The sequence below is a fragment of the Cephus cinctus genome, unplaced genomic scaffold, assembly GCF_000341935.2.
Source record: "Cephus cinctus unplaced genomic scaffold, Ccin1 Ccin1_scaffold0452, whole genome shotgun sequence".
Taxonomy (NCBI): Eukaryota; Metazoa; Arthropoda; class Insecta; order Hymenoptera; family Cephidae; genus Cephus; species Cephus cinctus.
In genome coordinates, this window is record NW_014333130.1 from 20,452 (window position 1) to 41,200 (window position 20,749).

The 20,749-nt window shown below is 35.5% G+C and overlaps 6 protein-coding genes across 22 annotated transcripts; 2 read left to right on the forward strand and 4 right to left on the reverse strand.

Annotated features, from left to right (window-relative positions):
- Positions 1–91: 91 nt before the first annotated feature.
- Positions 92–1,468, reverse strand: LOC107267717 (60S ribosomal protein L18). The gene is made up of 4 exons (XM_015739737.2): positions 1,362–1,468; positions 1,136–1,222; positions 513–719; positions 92–440 (listed from the first exon to the last, which is right to left on the reverse strand). The coding sequence occupies exons 1-4, from the start codon at positions 1,362–1,364 to the stop codon at positions 171–173; spliced, it is 567 nt and encodes a 188-aa protein (XP_015595223.1). The 5' UTR covers positions 1,365–1,468; the 3' UTR covers positions 92–170.
- A 175-nt stretch (positions 1,469–1,643) lies between these two features.
- Positions 1,644–9,942, forward strand: LOC107267712 (sphingosine kinase 2). Of its 15 annotated transcripts, none has more exons than XM_025085032.1 (9): positions 1,644–1,750; positions 2,691–3,223; positions 6,258–6,609; positions 6,665–6,903; positions 6,982–7,030; positions 7,116–7,378; positions 7,456–7,551; positions 7,626–7,765; positions 7,841–9,942. In XM_025085032.1, the coding sequence occupies exons 1-9, from the start codon at positions 1,659–1,661 to the stop codon at positions 8,030–8,032; spliced, it is 1,956 nt and encodes a 651-aa protein (XP_024940800.1). In that variant the 5' UTR covers positions 1,644–1,658; the 3' UTR covers positions 8,033–9,942. The 15 variants fall into 15 exon arrangements, with proteins under 15 accessions (XP_024940800.1, XP_024940802.1, XP_024940798.1 ...); XM_025085034.1 differs by having other exon boundaries at positions 7,125–7,378; XM_015739726.2 differs by adding an exon at positions 2,251–2,328 and having other exon boundaries at positions 1,699–1,835; positions 2,674–3,223; positions 6,665–7,030.
- Positions 9,943–10,057: 115 nt separating this feature from the next.
- Positions 10,058–12,665, reverse strand: LOC107267715 (ankyrin repeat domain-containing protein 54). The gene is made up of 4 exons (XM_015739734.2): positions 12,157–12,665; positions 12,015–12,084; positions 11,544–11,742; positions 10,058–11,457 (listed from the first exon to the last, which is right to left on the reverse strand). The coding sequence occupies exons 1-4, from the start codon at positions 12,481–12,483 to the stop codon at positions 11,025–11,027; spliced, it is 1,029 nt and encodes a 342-aa protein (XP_015595220.1). The 5' UTR covers positions 12,484–12,665; the 3' UTR covers positions 10,058–11,024.
- A 189-nt stretch (positions 12,666–12,854) lies between these two features.
- Positions 12,855–13,885, reverse strand: LOC107267718 (39S ribosomal protein L52, mitochondrial). The gene is made up of 5 exons (XM_015739738.2): positions 13,747–13,885; positions 13,523–13,674; positions 13,339–13,414; positions 13,153–13,285; positions 12,855–13,079 (listed from the first exon to the last, which is right to left on the reverse strand). The coding sequence occupies exons 2-5, from the start codon at positions 13,566–13,568 to the stop codon at positions 12,927–12,929; spliced, it is 408 nt and encodes a 135-aa protein (XP_015595224.1). The 5' UTR covers positions 13,569–13,674; positions 13,747–13,885; the 3' UTR covers positions 12,855–12,926.
- LOC107267711 (armadillo repeat-containing protein 8) lies at positions 13,799–17,311 on the forward strand. 3 transcript variants are annotated; one of them, XM_015739717.2, is made up of 8 exons: positions 13,799–13,966; positions 14,101–14,174; positions 14,430–14,880; positions 14,954–15,445; positions 15,515–15,806; positions 15,904–16,427; positions 16,518–16,684; positions 16,810–17,311. In XM_015739717.2, the coding sequence occupies exons 1-8, from the start codon at positions 13,934–13,936 to the stop codon at positions 16,844–16,846; spliced, it is 2,070 nt and encodes a 689-aa protein (XP_015595203.1). In that variant the 5' UTR covers positions 13,799–13,933; the 3' UTR covers positions 16,847–17,311. The 3 variants fall into 3 exon arrangements, with proteins under 3 accessions (XP_015595203.1, XP_024940797.1, XP_024940796.1); XM_025085029.1 differs by having other exon boundaries at positions 13,827–13,966; positions 14,101–14,246; XM_025085028.1 differs by having other exon boundaries at positions 13,852–13,984.
- Positions 17,310–20,146, reverse strand: LOC107267713 (islet cell autoantigen 1). The gene is made up of 4 exons (XM_015739728.2): positions 19,997–20,146; positions 19,484–19,752; positions 18,139–19,394; positions 17,310–18,072 (listed from the first exon to the last, which is right to left on the reverse strand). The coding sequence occupies exons 1-4, from the start codon at positions 20,005–20,007 to the stop codon at positions 17,953–17,955; spliced, it is 1,656 nt and encodes a 551-aa protein (XP_015595214.1). The 5' UTR covers positions 20,008–20,146; the 3' UTR covers positions 17,310–17,952.
- Between the last annotated feature and the right edge of the window lie 603 nt (positions 20,147–20,749).

Here is a 20,749-nt window from a genome sequence, read left to right on the forward strand (position 1 = left end):
TTAGTTGAATAAAATTGAGTAAAAAAGTTTATTTGACATTTTTTTATTAAGTGATAATCCTATTACAGGAAAATGAATGGAAATATGTGAATTAATTTTTGTAAAGATACCATAATTTATTTTCCATTATACAATCAATGGTACAATAAATGATGGTAGATAGAAGTTCTTTACTTCTTGTAGCCGCAGCTACGCCTGCGACCTCTGGCCCTTTCGAACTTACGACCCTTTGATCGCACAAGGGGTTTTGTATGAGAATGTGGAACACCTGGAGCTGGTCCAAAGTGTTTGACAGCCTCACGAGCGTTACGACGCCCTTGCATCAAAACAGTGCGTTTTCCAGTAGGAGCACGCAGAGCCAATTGGTCGAAAGTGATAATCTCACCACCTGCCTTTAGGATGCGACCTCTGGCCTTCTCAGTGATACGCAGAGCGCATACCTAAGAAGCCATTGACGAAATAAGCTTATTTATAATTCACAGTCTAATGAAAATATGTATCAAATAACTTACCGTCAATTTGGGAACTTCAAAGATTCTAGCATCATCTGTCACTGTACCTACAATGACTGCGATACTATTCTCACGTCCAGGTTTCTTCATAAATCTGACAACACGTGCCAAAGAAATTGGTGGGCGGTTGATTTTACTCATAAAGAGACGTTTCAGAATGATCTTGTTAAATTTGCTATTTGTACGACGAGCCAGGAACCGGTATAGCTGTGAAAAAATTATTAAATTTTTAGTTAATGTAACAAAAGAATATAATTAAGTAAATGCTAACTCTTGAATATAAAAACTGTATCAGCTAATATAAACGACTTTCAACTAATGTTGAAAGCCGGAATAGGAAAGCTGATTTGAATATACTCTTGCGAACATTCAAATTGAACCAGTCCATTCCAGACTGACACAGAGTGCGGTCCGCTTATAGATATAAAATTATAGTAACACAGAGGAGCTACGTTACTACACGTGTCCCTCCTGCTACACAAACAACATCATAACTTATGAAAACACCAATTCATAGAAGATGTGTATATTAACAAAACTAATATTGATAAATACAACTGAAATTCAAAATATATAAGAGAATCCATTGATTTATAAAAATAAGAATAGAAAGAAATAGATACCTTGACGAGGAGTCGCAGGTAGACATCCTGTGACTTGGGCTCCGTACGCCGGACTTTGCGATCGTGTTTATGATTAATGTCTATACCCTGAAAATAAAATTCATTAGGATTAATTTAAAGGACAATATTAGCTCCAAGCTTGTCAACCACACGGTCTAAATAATTCGCCCGTATAGTGGATGCTGTCGGATTTTTCAAGCAAACCAAAATACGTCCAACCACTCACCATTTTTGACACCTCGGGAAAGAAACCTCTCTCTTGGGATGTTCAGCGTTACTATTGAAACGGAAACCGTATAGGGTGCAGCAATTGTTTATTCCAATCCTAAACTCTTATACCACCTGTCGGTAAACCAAGAGAAACAAAAATGATAAAAGTGTTTAATATTCATCAGTATCGTCATCATCACTGTTTTCTATTCGAATTCCTATATATTTTAATTACTTTTTTCGTGGAAATAAATTGTACAATGATTATGAAAATATAATCACAATATTATTAACATTAATTCTTTTCTTAAAGATGGCAGCACTACTCAATTTTCATGTACCAAAATCTGCTGGAATGGAGCAGATAGCACGATTGACTTATGAAAGTGCTAAACGGAAGAAGTGGTAGGTTGAAGAGTAGTGTTTAATCAAAGAAAGAAGAGTGTGCTGCAAGTATTTCCAAGTCCAGTGACTGCTTTGCCGGGATCAGGTGCGGAACTTGTGTTCAATTCCGAATGATAACATAGTGAGATTTGTACTTATGTCCTCAAGTTATTTCTACAAATACGTATGAAAATATCGCGAGACACACAAATAATAAGATATAAAACATGATTGATATATATGAGTTTTGGAAAAAGCGAATTATTTGTGAAAATATCAATTGAAATTGAGTAGGAAGATATTTTTAAAAAGAACATTTTCTTTAAATCGACCTTTGAATAAGTATAAACAAAAATAATTTACTGTGTCGTGTATCTTTATTATAGAGTACTTATCATCATAGAGACTAGGCGTGTCATAACGTGATAATCCAGCATACTTTAATTTTTATGATACTCAAGAAAAATGAATGATGTCAATAGTTTGAAAGTCATGTAAATTTTGAACGTAAACTGTTTCAGTTGCCTTTATCCTACGAGTCAATAAAGGAAAGCCAATCGCTTTTAATCTATCTGTTGATTAAAATTCGCCTGTGGCAGGTATGCACCTATATTATTCAAAAGGAATATCTGAGTGTGTAAAGTTCCTAAACCCATTAGAGTTTATTATATGTATACTATTTGCTTCAAGTACACATTATGACGATTATAAATTCTGGCATGGCAGTTTGTCAATTGAGCATTAAAGTTTGTTAAGTATGTGTATGCAAGTCATACAACTGTTAATGTTCTGCATCGGTGAGCAAGTTAGCCAATAACTATTATTGAAATTCATTAATGAAATCCTGTGTCTTTATGCATGTATATGTGTGTGTGTGTGTGTGTGTGTGTGTGTGTGTGTGTGTGTATATATATCATACAATATTTTATAATTTAATGATATTGTTGTTACATATTATCAGTATGGCGGGAGATGGACAAATTTGCTCAAGTACTGTACTTGAAGAAACATTTTACATAACATCAAAGAAAAACACATTCTATCGTGTAAAACTTACTGAAAAGGGTTTAAGTTTGCAAAAGGAGAGCAATGGTTCCACCAAGACTGAGACAATAGCTTTGAACGACATAATAGGCTGTCGATGTATGTGCTCAAAAAAGCGTAGTGCTGATAGTTGTGCCTGTCGTCCTGGAGCTTCCAAGATACAACTGAGGGTTGTTGAATCAACAGAGAATTTCCTGCCATACGATGAATATGATACTTCAGCATACCTTTATATCTATGCATATATTTTGAAGAAGGCACGAGTGAAAGGTGCAAGAAGACGCGAGAGAACGACAATCACATTACGTTTTCGAAGTTTTGATAAGTATGAGGATAACTTGAGAGAGGCAAGTAGATGGAGATTGGCAATAAAATGTCTAGTTGCCAGAATGCCTGTGCCAAAGATGCTAATGAGCCCCACTCATGGTAATTTAGAATCATTACTAAATGGTAAGTCATAAACCTTATAGTTTAATCTGCTATAATTAATATACAATTGGTAAGAATAATTACAACGCATTCATTTTCATACGTTGTATTTTATCTGAAACCACATATCTGTTTACTGTATGATTCTTAATGGGTTATTGATGACAATATTATATTCCAATCTTCAATTGCCATTCACATAATTCCTTACTAATGATGCATGTGAATGGGTTTGAAGAAACATAGGACAAATAATGAAATTGTATTTACATAATCTCTCTTAATGAAATATAATTATATGCGTTAAAGCTGCATAATCATTACATTATATAAGAGCATACATAAACGAAGTACTTGTTTCCTAACAAATTAAAACTGATTTTCGTTGGATGACGACAGACCAGGTGAGCTAATTGTACCTATAACGGTAAAAAGATTCTGGGAGAACTTAGAACGTACTATATCATAATTATAGATACAAGCTATAGTATGTACAATAATGTATATACGGGTACAACTTACGATATACAAAATAGATAAATAAACCTTGATTTCATAAACACGGTTTATTGTTTAAACTCGATTTATTTTAGAAATGCAACTGATTCGCTAATCGTACAGTTAAACCGAGTTTAAACAATAAATTGTGTTTGTAGAACGGGCCCTGAGAAATACGTAGTTATGAGTCTACCATTCAAAAACAAAGTAACCGGGAAACCAGACTCAATGAATTAATCACAGTTAAGTTCGGAAGAATCACATTAATTTTATAGCAAGAAAGATTTTACATTCCTATTACGTAACGTTATAACAACCTATGGACTCTGATGCTGAGCTATACTTGACCGTGATACTCCAAAGTTGCGACCCACGTATAGATATGATATGAAAACAGGACTTGCTTAACGGAACTGCAAGATGTCACTGACATAACAACCAGCAGTTGACATTACATGAGAAATTATAATCTACTACTGCACAATTACATAATGCTAACTTAACAATCCCTGATCTGCCTCAACGTATATGTACCTCCCATTAGTGTATTGTAGCTTAGTTTCTCTCATTACGTTTTCCTATATAATTTTCTTAATTCAGTCCCGTAGAAAATAATACTCCTTTACGTCGTAGAATGCTGAAAGTATGAACTTTGCTAGAGAAAAAAATTCTACTTGTGTCAGCTTCTTTGTACGATCCTACACATCGACACTTTTTTTAAATTCAAATCTGCTGGAATATGTAAAAAAGGAAGTAAACTGCGTCATTAATACATTCGTCGTAGTTCAAGGAGTCGATGAAATTAGTTAAAGTGTTTGCTCATTTTTTAGTTTCCTTTCAAACATTCTACGTGCATGACATGAAATTCTTGAAATGGAAGATAAATGACTAGCATCTTGACGTTCTCTGTTTTGTTAAGTAAAACTCTGCTGTACTTTGTCTCGCCAAATTGACTCGTACATTTATCCTTCAGCCATGTGCGAACTATATGTATGTCTTAACGTACTAAGATTCTGCATAGTAGCAGCCGTAACTTACTGTACAACATTTTTTTAAACAAAAATCACGATAAAAAATCATAATCATCAAGAGCTCATATTTATTGTATACTAAGTAGAAACTTATCAATCCGTACGTGCCTAACAATGAGTAACGTGCTAAACAGATTATATAGTCGGTTTACTCAGGTATTTATACCATAAAAACATTCGCTCTAAGTGTTTTTATTAAATGCTATCTGTCGATGTCAGATGGCCATGAAATCCACGTAAAACTTAAGTATCGCAACGTACTCAGTTTTTAAGTAGCAGTAAGTAGTAGTAATAAGTGATGTTATTACCTGTCCTACTACTTAAAGGAAACTAAAAACGGGTCGACACGGAAGCGCGACTTTCGCTGCGAAGCGGGAATTAAATGAAAGTGAAATTCTCCTGCGTAATGGAGATATCGTTGTCTGTACATGATACAAACTACAAGGTGTACAAAGTCTATTTTATTTGCTTTAACGCGATCTATATTCTTTGCAGTGTCTTTTCTCCTTTTTATTTGTATCTGATTTATAAGAAAAGACTATGGATAAGAAATATATTAAGAAATGTGTTATCATTAAGTCAATCCTTATCTATATTTTAGACTTAAGATAAACAAAGCATATTGACTTTAGCGGCTTGAATCTACATTTTCAAGAAAACTATGAAGCCAGAAAACCAAAAACTTTTTATCCCAAAATATCTTAACATATTGCCAGTAAAACAACAGCATCAAGGAAAGTGTACTGCTATTGTGCCGGCATTATACTGAAATATGGCTCTTTTGGTTGTTAGGGAAGCAACTAAACAAATAGCTTCTTGTGCGTCATTTTGTTGTCTTTCTATTTTCAAATTGAAAACTCAAGATTAAAGATCTTTTGTAAACAATACAAACGGTATTATTGATGCAAGAGTCATTAGCGGATTTTGTGCTTGATAAAAGTTACTCTTACGATCCTTTCGTATTTTTTAATATGAAATAAGCATCCCGTTCTTATTTACAATTTAATGATATTATGATAAAAATGATCAGGACAGATTTCAATTTATGGTACATATTTAGCTCTAGTAGATTTCCTTTTGATTATGCAGCTTAGTTTGGACTACGGACCCATACAAAGAAACAAAACATATCCACTTCTTATTTTATTTTTATTGTTTTTTTTTTTGTAGTATTTGATATCATTGAACTTTATCACTACCTGAACTAAATTAAATTCCTGATCTCAACAAAGATCAATGGTTGTAATTGGAATAAATTTCATAGTCAAATTTGTATAATGAGCATTTTAAATAACTCTTTGCACATAAATATAGCTTTTAATGATTAAGCAATTTAGTTTCATTAGAACAATAATGTCCAATACTATCAGCTACTATTATCTAACTAAACTTTCATTCTGTAGTATCTGTATTGACAAATATTTTATCAATTAAGAGGGTAGGAATCTAGTTTTTAGTTTGATATTAGAAAATTTATAATTTGGTGTATGATACAAATCTTAATAAATGTTACGTTTTTGATTTAGCTTGCCCTGGTGAGCAAAAGAAGTTGCTAGTACTTCTGAATCCAAAATCTGGGCCTGGACGGGGTAGAGAGACTTTTCAACGAAGAATCCATCCAATACTTTCTGAGGCAGAACGGCATTATGATATTCATATCACAAAATATCCAAATTATGCTCGTGAATTTGTTCGCACGAAAGATATATATCAATGGTGTGGTATACTTGCTGTTGGTGGAGATGGTATTCTCTTCGAAGTTATTAATGGAATTTTCGAGAGGCCTGATTGGGAGAAAGCAGTCAAAGAGTTACCCCTAGGTGTAATACCCTGCGGATCTGGGAATGGCTTAGCAAAGTCCATAGCACATGCTAAACAGTAAGTCCTTTGATTTATAATAAATGAAATTGTACTAATCATAATTATCTTTTAGGGAGCCATACGATCCTAACCCGATGCTAATCAGTGCTCTGTCAGTAGTCAAAAGCAAAAAAACACCAATAGACTTAATACGTATAGAAACAAGAAGTCAAATAATGTTTTCATTTCTCTCTGTTGGCTGGGGTTTTTTGGCTGATATTGATATAGAGAGTGAACGTCTTCGTGTCATTGGCGGTCAGAGATTCACAGTATGGAGCGTAGCACGTCTTATTGGGCTACGTACCTACAAAGGCAAAGTTTCATATCTCCCTTGTGAAAAATTACCCCTGTCTGAGAGTAATGAGAGCCTTTATGAACAGGATCATATAGATGATGGGAAGATTTCACACTCTAGGAGTTACGGCGATGAGTTAGATCGGTAAGCTACTTATTTGTCGGTTATAATGCGAAAGATATTTATAGAAACGTCTAGATAATCTAGAATCTATAATAGATATTATAAGTATTCTCAGATATGGGAGTGTTAGGGAGTCCAGGAGTTACCATGATGCACTAGACAGTAATTCTAATGGCGCAGAGAGTGGATCTAATGATTTTGATGATGAAGATGAAGTGATAACCGAAAGTCTTTCTTTGGAAACCGAAAAGCAAAGTAGGCATAGACTGGACAGTTTCTATTCTGCAACTTCTAGAAAGTCAACCTACTTTAGCGCCGGTGCAATGTCAAGTTATCATAGCGTTAATGAATCTGATGGCATCGGACAATGTGTGTATCTAATTCGAGGGCGAAATTTAATTAATATTCCATACGCATGTTTTAAAAAGACTTATCACCAAACTTAGGTGCTGAAAATACCGACAATCGAATCATTTACGGTCCCCCCGGCAAGACACCGGCTTTGACGGCTCAGCTTCCAAGTACATGGATTCAAATTAAAGGTGACCTATGATCTTCCATAGTATGATATGAAAAAATATTAAAAATTAACAGATGGTCATTTATTTAATTCTAGGAAACTTTGTAATGGTGCATGCAGCTTACCAAACGCACTTGGCGCAAGATTGTTTTTTTGCACCACGTGCTAGATTAGCTGATGGTGTCATCTGGTTACTTATTGTGAGAGCGGGTATCACCAGAGCAAATTTGCTTCAAGTAAGATAACAAATCGATTAGTAACTATGTCAAATATGAACCATTAGATTATATGGTTCTTCGTTTATTTATCAGTTTCTACTGGGTCTAAGTAGTGGGACTCATCTAACATGCTCTGGAGTGGAAATGATTCCAGTACAAGCTTTTCGTATAGAACCGGAAGTTAATGGTCCTATAGGTCATTTAACTGTGGATGGAGAAGAAGTGGATTATGGACCTCTTCAGGCTGAAGTATTTCCGTCTCTGGCAACAGTCATGACTCCGTGATATGATCATTGAATAACTTCAGTGAGTCAAAGATCCAGGTACTTGAATCAAAACAGTGAAAGCAATCATTGAGAAAAATGCGGAATATGATTGTCTTTAGAATTTATAGGATCCCTTAAGTCATAAATCGTGTCAGGGACCTAACAATGAATAGTGAAAATTCAATTAGAAGTGGCTAGAACCATCGCATCAAAGAATCACTCAGGATTCACTTTATCAGCCATGAATAAAATAAAGTAGGTTCAATGCGGGCTGATTAATAAAGTCACTTTCTATTTTTAAACATAATTTTTATAAGTTACTAAATCTTCAGATAAATGAAACATAATGAATGGTTGTAAAATATCATAGAATTTATTTTTATTATTTCATTGATTCATTCCAATTGCTCATGATCATAACTTTTCTACTTATCAAAATGGGAAGTGACTATTATCATCCTACTTATATTAGCGCTCAATAAATATAGAAATGTTTAATAATCCATTTTAAATAAAATGATGCCCAACGACAAAACAGAATTATTAAATTTATCTTTAGTCGTTTGGGTATCCGCATTTGAAGATTGTTTCAAACATTCCTCTATTAAAATTATTTCGATTAAACGAATTAAAGAGCAAGAAATGAAACATTAACGACTAGATTTTAAGGTTGTAAGAACACGATCTACGAGTTCAATGTCTTTTTTTTGCACGTCGTAAGCAATGTAATTCTTAACAAATCACACACGGTTTTCCATAGACGAACGTAAATATATGTTGAGACAGAACAATAAAATATATTTAGTGCAAAACCATGTAGGTGCACACTTTGTAAAAAACATATTATGTAGTGATACGTGCACCTTCATAGAGATGTTATTGGTTTCGACGTGTCAAAAAAACACATCGAACTCAGGGACCGACTATACGTTATTCTATTGATACTTAGAAAAGATGAGTAAATGCGTATTTACGCGGTAAATCGGCACTTCATAGTGAGTTATGCCGACTGAGCTTCTATAATTTCACTTTATTAATATTTATACCCACAATCCAACAAATAAATCACAATACTATTCTATTTCGTTATTTCACGTCGCACATATCAAATATTGTCATTTCAACAAGTCATTATAGTTATCAATAAGAATTAGAAAGAGAGAGAGCACTATTTTGGTAAGATTTTTGGTTCAGCTCGGCAACTTGATACGACGTAATTGTCCCATCTTCTGTGTCTAATCGTTAAAAAAAAGAAGAAATAGATTTAAATAAAAAGGAGCTCCACGTGTGGAGCCGATAGTTTATCGAGTATCTTGGAAGGAGAATCTCATTCCCTTCTATTTTTTTCCATTTTCTTCCATCAGCCACTATTCGTTGTATTAATGATGATTATACAACAAAATTATACTTTAAAAAATATACTCTGCCCACACATATAGAGCCTCTTTTTTCATGCTCATTCGATTGTCTTCGTACGGACACTATATGTTGAATTATTCTAGAAAATATATACAAAATAATTTAAACATTAAAGGCATATACAAGTATTACGAAGTTGGTGCCAAGATAATAAGCCAGAGACAGTATTTGGGTAGCAGTCTATAATAGGCTAGAATGATTTCTCGAGCTTTTAGAGAATTCCTGTTAAATATTTGACTAATTATAGTATTTTGTCAAGGCACGAAATTCCATGAATTTCCTAATGCGACAAAAAATATTTAGACCTCTGCCGAATGTCGGTTCATTTATTAATACTTGTTCCAGAAACCACGGCAGATGCGCGATTGTTGATTTCGTATGTTTATAATAGTGATTGTTTTTCTTTTAAATGAAGATTCTATTTACAAGAGAGATCTATAAAAAATATTAATCTGATGTTATTGCGAATATTGCAAAATATTGTAGAAATAAAAATGCGTTTTTATTGCACATTTTCGACAGTTTTACTATTATATTTTCCAGTTACTAATTCCTATAGTACTATAGTATATTGAGCCTATGTACTTTTTTGTACCGGGAAAAATAGTAGGTATTTACAAGAATATAAGATAATGTATTATTTTTATTCACCAAAATCTAATTTATGTATACATATAATATTGTATATAATATTTACGCTTACTATTAACACAAGACCAATATGTATAAGAAAATGTAAGAGACTTGTCCGAGTCTCTTGATATTATTATTATTATTACATGGGGTATCTACAGCTTTTGACAATGACATTCAACCCGAGAATGAGTAAAAGACTCGTGGAGATGTAGTTAAATTGTTTTTAACATTTGAGTAAAAGTACCGTGAGTAATGTATACAATAATAGAGGATATAATTTCATAAAAATAAAAATACATCTTAATATTTCCAGTTATATAATGGTCGACATACAGAAAACTTTGATGCGTATCACGTGTCAATGAAAAATTGTAGGCTCCCTTCAATATCGAACGTTAATTTATCATACGTATTTCCTCTTTTTGCTTTCGTTAAACACAAAATTCCTAATAGAAATTGTTCAAGATGAGTTGAAAGTTTAAGGAGTCGTTTTGATCGCATTATTACATATGTATCTACTATACTGGTATAACTGCAAGTTCTACTCCATTCCTGTACCTATACCATCTATGGACCTATATGAGATTTACTGATTCAATATTGTAAATAGAACAATTGATTCTAATTATCTGGACACGTTTCTTACACTGTATACAATAACTTTCATACGAGGTTTAATCCAACTTTTTGAAATATGCTAACCACAAGACAAACATTGCAATGTATGATTTTTGCAACTATGCATCATTTTTATAAAAATGGTCAATAAGTAGTTGGTGAGCAAATTTTATGGAGTCTGTTAATCTTGCGAATGATAATTATTTATAACAAATGATTTTGATTCTTGAGAACTGACGTTAACTTTTCCCAAAACCTATTATTCAGGAGTACCAGAATGAATCAAATGAAATTAAAGACAAAGAATAGGGAAATTGAATTAAAATAATGTGAACGATTTAATTCGTCAGACTGAGAGAGTTTATGTTGGCCAATAAATCTCTGACGTCATCCTGAACCTCGTCGGAAGTGTTTGAGAGTGAAAGGCGGGAGCAAAATGTACTTAAAACTTCAACCTGATCGCGCGCATCTCTTTGTTTTTGTAGATATGCAAGTAACATTCCTACAACATTGTGTACTTCATCCTTGACCTTTTTCATATCAGACCCTCTGCAGTTCTGGAGCATCCTTAATTTCGATTGTGCCAACTGTAAAGGATTGCATCCAAATGCATCAGAGGAGAGCACGTCAGTACCGCCCTTCAAAAGCAGTGTCACGACTGATGTTTTACTAGTACAGGCTGCTAGATGCAATGGTGTGTTTCCAAGACAATCCCGCTGGTTGATATCTGCTCTGTATGCTAGCAATAGACGCACCATTTCTGTGTACCCTCTGTGCATAGTTATGATATAGGAAAATTAATATATTTAATAATTGCATCTAAAATATCGTGATTATTTCATATAACAGATATATACCTGCAGGATGCCAAATGAAGTGGAGAACGACCTCTTCTATCCTGATTATTTGGTGATACACCTATGCTGAGCAAATGTCGCATTAACTCGATATTGTTGGTAGCTGCTGCAAGTCTCATTTTACGCTCATTAAGAGGCCCAGTAAAGTCTCTATAGATAAGACTTTCCTTTCTTCTCCAATGTGCAGGAGAGGATGTTTCTACGTAGTAGTTAAAAAAGAGACAAAATTATTGAATGTACAAAAATGTCTTAACAAAAATAACAAGGCAGCATTATTATCAAATATATTTAAGATTAAATCTCATCATTTAGCATCAATACGGATCAAAAACATAGTAATTAAAGTAAATATAAATACTTCATAAACTATTAAGATATGTTTGTAAAACAGTGCAAATAAGAGCCTTATGACGAGCTAAATATGCTGTGCTCTGATCTGTATTATGAAGAGAAAGTTAAATTGATACTCACTTGCTCTGAAAACTCCCATCATTGGAAGGCCCGTCATATTACACATAGGTGGAATACGAAACTCCAATAGCTGTAGTAATAAAATATAATGAATAGCAACTTCCAAAAAACTATTACCTGGTGAATATTCATGCTGACTTACCTTGTCGGGTCTTGCATCGATACAACGAAACAAAATTGATTCAGATGAACTTGTTGGTAAACTGATCTGACTGGATGTGGGTGAGTTTTCTATAGCTGGATATATAGTCGCTCCTGGTAGAAGCGATAATTTAGCTGGTGTTTCTTCAAAACTCATGCTGCTTTGTTCTTGCCCTTGGGAATTGACTGCATACGATGTTCCTGACGAGTTCGTGCTGATTGTTGTACTGCTGCCTGGAATTTGATTACTTGCGAGACTTTCATGTTGAGCTACCAAACTGTCGTTTGAATCGTTCCCTGTCTCCACTCCAGAATCCACAGACGTCATTTTACATTTGAACGTATGCAAATCGTTTACTCTTTCTTCCTGTATGTTTCGTCAGTACACTGGTCCGATTAGGATATTAATAACAGCCGTGAAGGAGGCTTAGACAACTTGGATCTTGTTGATTTTTATTATGATATTGAGATACATCTCGAATCTCGATTCTGTTACATTATTCTTGAATGGTCGAGTTACTTCGAGAATCGAGATATAAAACTCGACCACCGGAATAGCCAACGGTGTAGAACAAAATGTGTATGTATGTACATACATCAAATTTGAGAAATACATTTTATTTTTAAAAATAAAATATAACTGGACCAAGGTTGTTTATTGCAGTTGTGAATTTATAAGAAAACTAGTGTTACTAAATGTAGGGTTGTTATAAAGATTTTATTTTTATGTATTGCATTCGTACTTGTTTTTTGTCTGATTTACAATATTTCTTAATTTTTATCAGATTTTTCTAATAGGAGATCTCCTTTTGGTTTTAACTTGTTGCTGATAATACTATTCCTTCTTTCTTCCATTTCTTTTTGCTTCTTATTATGTCTTTCAACAGCGTAATCTACTTCAGATATTAGTTTTTTAATTCTTTGCTGAAATAGAATATTACAGTATAATACGATACTACAGATAATCATTTAAAACAATTTAGAAGTGTATACATACAGCATAGTTTATTTGTTTATTTATGCGTGTTTTTTGTCTAATTCCATAAGGTGTTGGTCTTCCATCCAAAAAGGTATAATCTGCCAAATTAGTCAGTGCTCCAAAAGCATTAGGATTTTTAGTCAAACCTTTCCTGGAACCATATATTATATACTACCTATTGCACACAACAATATAAAAATTTACTTTGCTCGCCAATCCTGATCCAATGTTCTCACAGAAGATATACTCAAGCTATTAAACTGAATAAACATATTAAAACCTGAAATGACATTATCATTAATAAAATTTTAATATCTAAAAACAAGTAAAGATTACTAATAGATTTAGAAAATTGTTCAATCAAAATATTACTTAAGTTTTGACTAACCTATACGAGTTTCGACGGAACGTATTATCTTATTAACCATAGACATTTTGTCAACGAATATGCTATATTATTTACTATATTTTCGTTAAAATTTGGTTGTATCTTATGAAAATCAATTACGAAGGTTCCTTATTTCAATTTCTTCGACGAGCCTGAAAACTCAGCAATTTCAGAAAATGAGGCAGTGGCAGAGCCAGTGGTGATCAGGGTAGCAAACTTATTACCACTTGTATGAAATACGTCTGAAGTCAGCTCGAATTATTTTATAACGTAGAAGTCGTGCTTCGTAATCGAGTGGTACTGTAGTTCACGTAATAATCAGAGGGTTTGACGGCTTCCTCGTGGCAAACGATTGCCCAAAACTATTTCCAGGTGTAAGACAACCCTTTATTTATGTGAGAAATCAAGAGAATGATCATGGTCTCGGTGATGCAGCCCTTCATGGTGAGTGCTGTATTCGAGGTTTGTTAGCTTAGGGCCGGTCCTTTGCCTTTGACATTCATTCCTAGCACATTTTCAGTGATATTCTATGTATGAAAATAATTATTAATCGGAGTTTTTATTTTAATCTTTGTCAGGACGTCGAAAGCTCAAGAAGCTACATCGACGAGCTGTATTCGCCGGACCCGCAAAAATGTCTTGAAGCCATAATGTGAGTGAAATTCATATAACCTCTAAATTATTCATTGGATTGTGCAGTTCGAGATTTGAAAAATATGCTTAGGTATTTAATGTTAATAATTATGATCTGATATAATTTGTTACTTTGTAACTGTATATTTGGTAATCGTTTTTGTTGATGCTTGAAAAGAATATATATACAGTTTTAAGAACACAGCAGTTTGGATTACTTAATACAAAGTTGAAGTTTTTGGACGGTATCATATATTTTGTTCTCATTCAACAGATGCCTCAAGAATTCAGTGATTGGGAGTAACCGCCAGAAGGGTTCTGTGATAGCGCAGGGGGTAGTACCTCGACTATTGCAATTATTAGGAGATACATCAGGCACAGTCGGAGAACGTGTTCGTCTAGAATCTTCTGTTACTTTAGGCTCTCTAGCAAAAGGAACTGATCAGCATGTACTGGCACTTATAGATTTGGGTGTAGTACCTTTAATACTTCAAGTATTATTAAGTACTCCTATATTAGAAGAACCCTGTCAAGGAAAAGGCAAATTATCAGATTTGCTTATAGAAGCATGTTTGCGCTGCTTGCGCACAGTTTTTCAACATGCAGCAGCACCAGTACATACCATTTACCAAAATCCTGCACTGGTACCTCGTTTACTGACTCTGGCTAGTAGATCTGTCACCTGCCAAGTCTGTGTAGCAACTATTTTAACCGCGGCATGTAAGGTAATTATATATTTTACAGTAACGAGGTTTTGAAATTAAAACCTGAAACAAAGAAAAACGTTCATACCCACAGACTGCTGAGGAACAAAATGCATTGTCGAAGGGAGGTGCTGTGGTTGCTTTAGCAGCTCAGCTAGATTCTCCTTTGGCTGATGTACAATTACCTGCTTTAGCATGTCTCGCCAATATGTGCTATCAGAATCACTCAGTATCGGCGATGGTCGCTGCTGCTAGTACCAGCAATGTACAGGGCAAAGTCGTACCTGCAGCACTAGGTCAACTCATGGGACGGGAGCGAAGCTCGTTAGTACAACTGGAAGCTGCACGTTGTGTAGCATATATGTATAGAGCTGGAGCACTGTCCTCGACGGATCCCCGCGTCGTTTACAGAGCTTTACCATGTCTGGTAAGATTGTGCCATCGGGAAAGACCACCGCGAGAAAGAGTAGCAGCCGCAGAGACTTTGGCTTATCTTACGGAAGTTGACACAGAACTTCAGCGATTGGCATCTATTAGTAATCATCTCATACCCACTCTGGCAGAATTACTAAGGCCCCAGCCGCTGGTAAGTTCTTCACAAGTAGCTTGAAGCAAATTGTTTTGATGTATCGAAATGACCAATTGTACCTATCAGGTACAGGACGCGACGTTGTCTCAAGATATGCGGCAAGCAGCATTTCGTGCATTCGCTTCACTGGGTGCTAATGATGAGGACATTCGAAAGAGGATCATCGAAACGGAGAGTCTTATGGAACAGGTGGTTTCTGGTCTACAAGATCCTGGTGGTCCACGAGTTCGTTTGGCTGCTGTGCGATGTCTGCATTCTCTCTCCAGGAGTGTCCAGCAACTACGAACTACTTTCCAGGATCACGCTGTGTGGAGGCCCCTAATGCAGCTTCTTCATGGTGCCGACAAGGGATTGGAGGGTGAGCTTCGAACGATTTCGCAAAGCTGCTTTCTCCCAGGAACAATCTAAACAAAGGACGATCGGAGTGCTTGAACGATCTATTCCCTGCGATGTAGGTAGGGGTGAAGGCGAGGAGGATTTGTTGACAGTGGCATCGAGTACCTTATGCAATCTACTCCTGGAATTCAGTCCAAGCAAGGAGCCCATCCTAGAATCTGGTGGAGTGGAATTACTGTGTTCTCTCACCAAACGCCCTGATCCAGCTCTTCGTCTGAATGGCATTTGGGCTTTGATGAACGTAGCCTTCCAGGCGGAACAGCGCGTCAAATCACAGATCCTCTCGTGTCTTGGTACCGATCAGATTTTCCGCCTTCTGGCTGATCCTGAGCTCGCTGTCCTTATGAAGACTCTGGGTCTCCTACGCAATCTTCTTTCGACCAAAGCGCACATCGATCGTATAATGGGCGAGCATGCCGCTCACGTAATGCAGGCCGTCATACTCGTTCTCGAGGATCCGGAACATCCGGCGGATGTCAAAGAGCAGGCTCTCTGTATCCTAGCCAATGTGGCCGACGGGGATCGCGCCCGTGATCACATAATGGCTAATGAGGATGTACTCAAAAAACTCATGGATTATATGGTTCGTTTTTTTTTTTTTTTTCAAAGGTTTCCCTCAAGTCTTTGGAGTGCGTAACTAACATGTCGAATCCCAATATCATATCTGTTACAGATGCACAGCAACGTTAAACTCCAAGTGGCTGCTATATTTTGCGTGTGCAACCTAGTCTGGAAGGAGGAACCTGGTGCTGCGCAACGTCAGGCACGACTGCGCGAGTTAGGTCTCTACCGTATTTTGCAACAATTACGTCACACGAATGATTCACAGTTGTTCGATAAGTACGTAGCGTGATGTTTTTCATTAAAATCTATTAAATCAAATAAATTCATTAGAATCATAATAAATTCTCACGATGTGTAAACATTTACATAAGAGTATGACGCAATTGATATTACTGTTTCAGGGTAAAGACTGCAATGGCGCAGTTCTTCGACGCTTGAGCCCGATAATAATTGGTTACCCATCGTCGCTAGATTTTTTACAATTTTTAGTTTTTACCTTTTTAAATTTCAACTTAACACTGTGATCGTTTACCCTTTCCCAAGGAACTCTATCGACTTACACGTGAGATGGCCTTCACGATTTGCCAAGAATACCGTAATTCTCGCGACCTGAACATAATGAGATTCTAGTATCGTACGCGACATATTTATTAAAGTAATAGTTAAACATCCGAATTGTCAAATTCATACTGACTGTCAATCAAGTCAGCAATCGTACGGTTTCCCTATACCTCTACATTTGCTTTATATCCATTACGCAAGAATCCCTAAATGTTCCAAGAGCCTTTTAAAAAGAAAAGAATTAACAATGTTTTATGAGACGGATAATTAAAAGAATTACTAGAAAGTCAACCTAACGATGTTAAGGATTGTTAAAGGTAGCAAATACATGCAGACAACATACCATTGCACCGTTTTGGTGTATTTTTTATTATAACCTCATATAGTAAACTTTACACGTAGACACACTCGACGTGGTAAATCCAATTAAAAAATGCCGCTGCAGCTTTAAACTATATCTGATTATTGTGTCTAGTATGGAATGTTATTTGAGGATATTTGTTTAAAAAGAGAGGGGAAAAAATCTTTGGTTTTTCCATTATAAACAAAAAGAAATGGAGTGTTAAATCTGTGACTAGTAAAGTGATGAAAGTACAGAGCTTCATTTTACCTTGTAATCTTTAGTAAAAAGTATTTGATAGGTTATAAACCGTTTCAGACCCAATAATATTCAAGGACAATCCACGAGGCCTCCTGATAATACTTAATGTCTATGTATTTGGAATGTCAAATATAAATATGGGATAATGTAAATCCCTTGGACGATTTGCAAGTTATCGGTACATGGAGATTCTACATCATTCGGATTTGAAATCCTTTTTTTTTAGTAAAAGATTCTATCTGATTAAATGACTGGTCTATGACCGTTTTGAAATTAAAATCGTGGTAATGTAATCGTATCTTTGCTATTAAGGTCATGTATAAACTAAATATGCCATAAGTACCTATGGTAGTTCACTTATCTGCAGCATATCTTCTTTTCGTTATGCTGGAGCATTGCAGTCATTTGAGAGACGTTCCATTGGATTATTCGCTAGTGGATCTAATTCAGCGAATAGATCAAGCCATGAATTACCAACTTGACGATCACCCTTATTCTTCGTCTATTAACGTAAAGAAAATTGTTATTAATTTCTTTATACAAGATTATTTAATTCTGTAGTACCTACTTTGTCATCACTGCTTGTAGCATGAAAGTGTTTTTGAATTGTACCAAGCGCAGCATCTCCAAGGCTTTGCTTAAGTATACCAGGTGGCAAAAAAGTATCGCCAGTTAAGGTATCCCAGTCGGTGTTGCTATTCGTGCTACTATTAAGGATATCATCTAATAATGCTACGCTCTCAGAAGTGAATAGTTGAAGTGGTTGCTGTGTTTGTTCTTGTGATGTCTGTCGTGCTAAGGATGGGGGGTTGATAAAGTCTAAGCCAGTACCACCAGTGCCAAAGGAATCCATTGCCAAGTCGAGTTCGGCTAAGCTTTTGTCCAGCTGCAGTTGTCCACTTGAAGGAGTTTCATGGCTGGATATCTTGCCATTAAGGGTACCCTCAGACATTAGGTTTCCAAACAGATCGCTTAATTCCGCGCTGCGAGAAGAACTCAGTATGTTTTGTACTTTGGTATCGTTACTGGTGCTTGTCATGCTAAGATCAAGACCGTCTAAACCCAGGATATCCTCTGTATCATTTCCAATGTCCAAAAGCTTCACATCTGCTGTGTTACTTTCTACTGCTGGGAATTCGTCAGTTGGTTTTACTTCCTGGGCTTCGTCGACATTGTCATGATAGTCTGCGTCAAAGAAAAGAAGCTTGTCTTTGTCCTCAGGATCTTCACTGCTGCCAGTTTCCTGAGCTAATTTACAGGAAGATTCTGCGAGTTCTCGCACAACCATAAAGTCATAGTGTTGATAGCCTTTGAAGCTGTTTGCTATCGTTAAATAAGCCTGAGCAGATTTCTTAGTAAAGTTAAGCAATGTACTTTGATAGAGGACAAGAGCATGGCTGAACATATTACATCGGGCTGCAGCTAGTAAGTCCACTTTTTGGAGGCAGTCAAGAGTCAAATTATCGAAGGCAACTTTTCCTCTGCGAACACGAGTCTGCACCTTTCGAAATCGTTCTAACTGTTTAGAGGTGTCAGGATCTAGTTCCTGGGATATGTTCTTCATCCACGATAGAGCAGCACGATATTCAGTTCTGGCTTTTTCCATAGCCTGTACATTTTGCAAAGTATCTTCAATAGCTCGTTGCCTGAACGTTTCCACTTCCTGATAAAGCCTAACTAATGGGGCTCGCAATGCTAGACGTTGTTGACCGGAATAAGATAGGGATTTTCCGACTGCTGACATCATTTTCCCAGCTCTTGTTTTATCCTGCTTTCCAGCTTCTTTTAGGAAACGACCCATTGCATTTTCCTCTTGGGCCAAATCTAGGTGAATCAAGAATAGAAACAACAAATATTAATCAACATTACTTGAAGTAATGATCATAGAAAAAAATAAAAGTCCAGTAACTGACTGCATAATCTTTCTTGGTATTTATCAATGATTTTTTGTAAGTAAAGACAGGATTCTTGGATACTTCGAAAGAGTTCTAGTTTAGCATCCAGTTCTGCATCTGACGATACTATACAGTCATCCTCCTTTTTGCCCAGCTTACGAGACAGGGTTTGCTTGGTGACCCAAAATTGGTGTTGCATTTTTGTGATTGGAGAATCATCAGGGAATTCAGATCTTTGAACCCATCGGTCGAAAGCATTGCCAGATATGCCTGGTGCTCCTCTATCACTGTAAAAAATATTTAATTCATATGATATAGAGTAGTGAAATAACAAAAATATTTTGAAAATGAAGGATATATAAGACATTCATGAATTAAATGCTTAAAAAAGAATAATCGTGAAACCTATATGGAAATGAGTTTTATTGCAAGTGCTTTGCGGTTACGTATCCCGGATATCGATAACACACGTATAACATTTCTGTTAGAACTGCTATAGCAATATGAAATATTACTAAATCGTATACTTACTACGTGTTCATTTCAAAGCGCTTTTCAAATACTTCACTCTTTAAAGGCGATATCGTCCAAAATTAACAAGACTTGACATTTCGCGAGCTTGACAGCTATCGGATAGCAGCCATTTTACATCTTCCAGAACTAGGGACTTTTTGTAATTACGAACTGGGAGCACGGACGAGGGATAAACTGCAGGGGTAAACTGCAGTATACGACTCCGAACTGAAGTTGGCTGCTAGTGACTTAGATTTTTAACGTAGCGCCATCTATCAAATGTAATGCGAATCGCATAGAATAGTGGCGCCTCCTGATCGGAAAAAAGCGCAACTATCTTTAAAAATTTGAAATGAGTATATTTTTACTGTTATCATATATATTATCTTGTTATAAAAATATATTTTCACAAAATATGATCTAGTAATCGCAATATTCCATGTTTGGAGTTTTTTTCGTTTAATTTTCGTGCTACGCCACACAGGTTTGCACCTATTATGTATACATATATTTTGATATGAAGATATTATTACATATTTTTATATTAAATATGTGTATATTTAATTTATAAATAATATTATTTAAAAATATAAGTATGTATAAGTGCAAGCTCGTGATTGTACATTGAGCATTAAATTTGATCTACTGCTTCGTGATTTTTTTGCTACAATGTATCGTCTGCTTTTGTAAAACATGTATAAGCCTGATTTTCGTTAGTAGCTCGCAAAGCGTGTAACACAAGTGTGCTATTATTTCTTTTGCTTAAATTGG

What these genes read in the sequence shown, in the direction of transcription:
- LOC107267717 (XM_015739737.2), bottom strand. An exon ending in ACCTGCGACTCCTCGTCAAG is followed by an intron (nt 720 to 1,135) that starts GTATCTATTTCT and finishes ATTTTTTCACAG; the next exon opens with CTATACCGGTTCCTGGCTCG. An exon ending in TTGAAGTTCCCAAATTGACG is followed by an intron (nt 441 to 512) that starts GTAAGTTATTTG and finishes ATGGCTTCTTAG; the next exon opens with GTATGCGCTCTGCGTATCAC.
- LOC107267712 (XM_025085030.1), top strand. Translation starts at nt 1,659, where the DNA reads ATGGCAGCACTACTCAATTTTCATGTACCAAAATCTGCTGGAATGGAG. An exon ending in TCCATAGCACATGCTAAACA is followed by an intron (nt 6,610 to 6,664) that starts GTAAGTCCTTTG and finishes ATTATCTTTTAG; the next exon opens with GGAGCCATACGATCCTAACC. An exon ending in ATCTGATGGCATCGGACAAT is followed by an intron (nt 7,379 to 7,455) that starts GTGTGTATCTAA and finishes CACCAAACTTAG; the next exon opens with GTGCTGAAAATACCGACAAT.
- LOC107267715 (XM_015739734.2), bottom strand. Translation starts at nt 12,483, where the DNA reads ATGACGTCTGTGGATTCTGGAGTGGAGACAGGGAACGATTCAAACGAC. An exon ending in TCGATGCAAGACCCGACAAG is followed by an intron (nt 12,085 to 12,156) that starts GTAAGTCAGCAT and finishes TTATTACTACAG; the next exon opens with CTATTGGAGTTTCGTATTCC. An exon ending in CTTCATTTGGCATCCTGCAG is followed by an intron (nt 11,458 to 11,543) that starts GTATATATCTGT and finishes AACTATGCACAG; the next exon opens with AGGGTACACAGAAATGGTGC.
- LOC107267718 (XM_015739738.2), bottom strand. Translation starts at nt 13,568, where the DNA reads ATGTCTATGGTTAATAAGATAATACGTTCCGTCGAAACTCGTATAG. An exon ending in TTCCGTCGAAACTCGTATAG is followed by an intron (nt 13,415 to 13,522) that starts GTTAGTCAAAAC and finishes ATGTCATTTCAG; the next exon opens with GTTTTAATATGTTTATTCAG. An exon ending in GATCAGGATTGGCGAGCAAA is followed by an intron (nt 13,286 to 13,338) that starts GTAAATTTTTAT and finishes ATATGGTTCCAG; the next exon opens with GAAAGGTTTGACTAAAAATC.
- LOC107267711 (XM_025085028.1), top strand. Translation starts at nt 13,934, where the DNA reads ATGATCATGGTCTCGGTGATGCAGCCCTTCATGGTGAGTGCTGTATTC. An exon ending in TTTTAACCGCGGCATGTAAG is followed by an intron (nt 14,881 to 14,953) that starts GTAATTATATAT and finishes TCATACCCACAG; the next exon opens with ACTGCTGAGGAACAAAATGC. An exon ending in TACTAAGGCCCCAGCCGCTG is followed by an intron (nt 15,446 to 15,514) that starts GTAAGTTCTTCA and finishes TGTACCTATCAG; the next exon opens with GTACAGGACGCGACGTTGTC.
- LOC107267713 (XM_015739728.2), bottom strand. An exon ending in ATACCAAGAAAGATTATGCA is followed by an intron (nt 19,395 to 19,483) that starts GTCAGTTACTGG and finishes TGATTCACCTAG; the next exon opens with ATTTGGCCCAAGAGGAAAAT. An exon ending in CTACAAGCAGTGATGACAAA is followed by an intron (nt 18,073 to 18,138) that starts GTAGGTACTACA and finishes TTACGTTAATAG; the next exon opens with ACGAAGAATAAGGGTGATCG.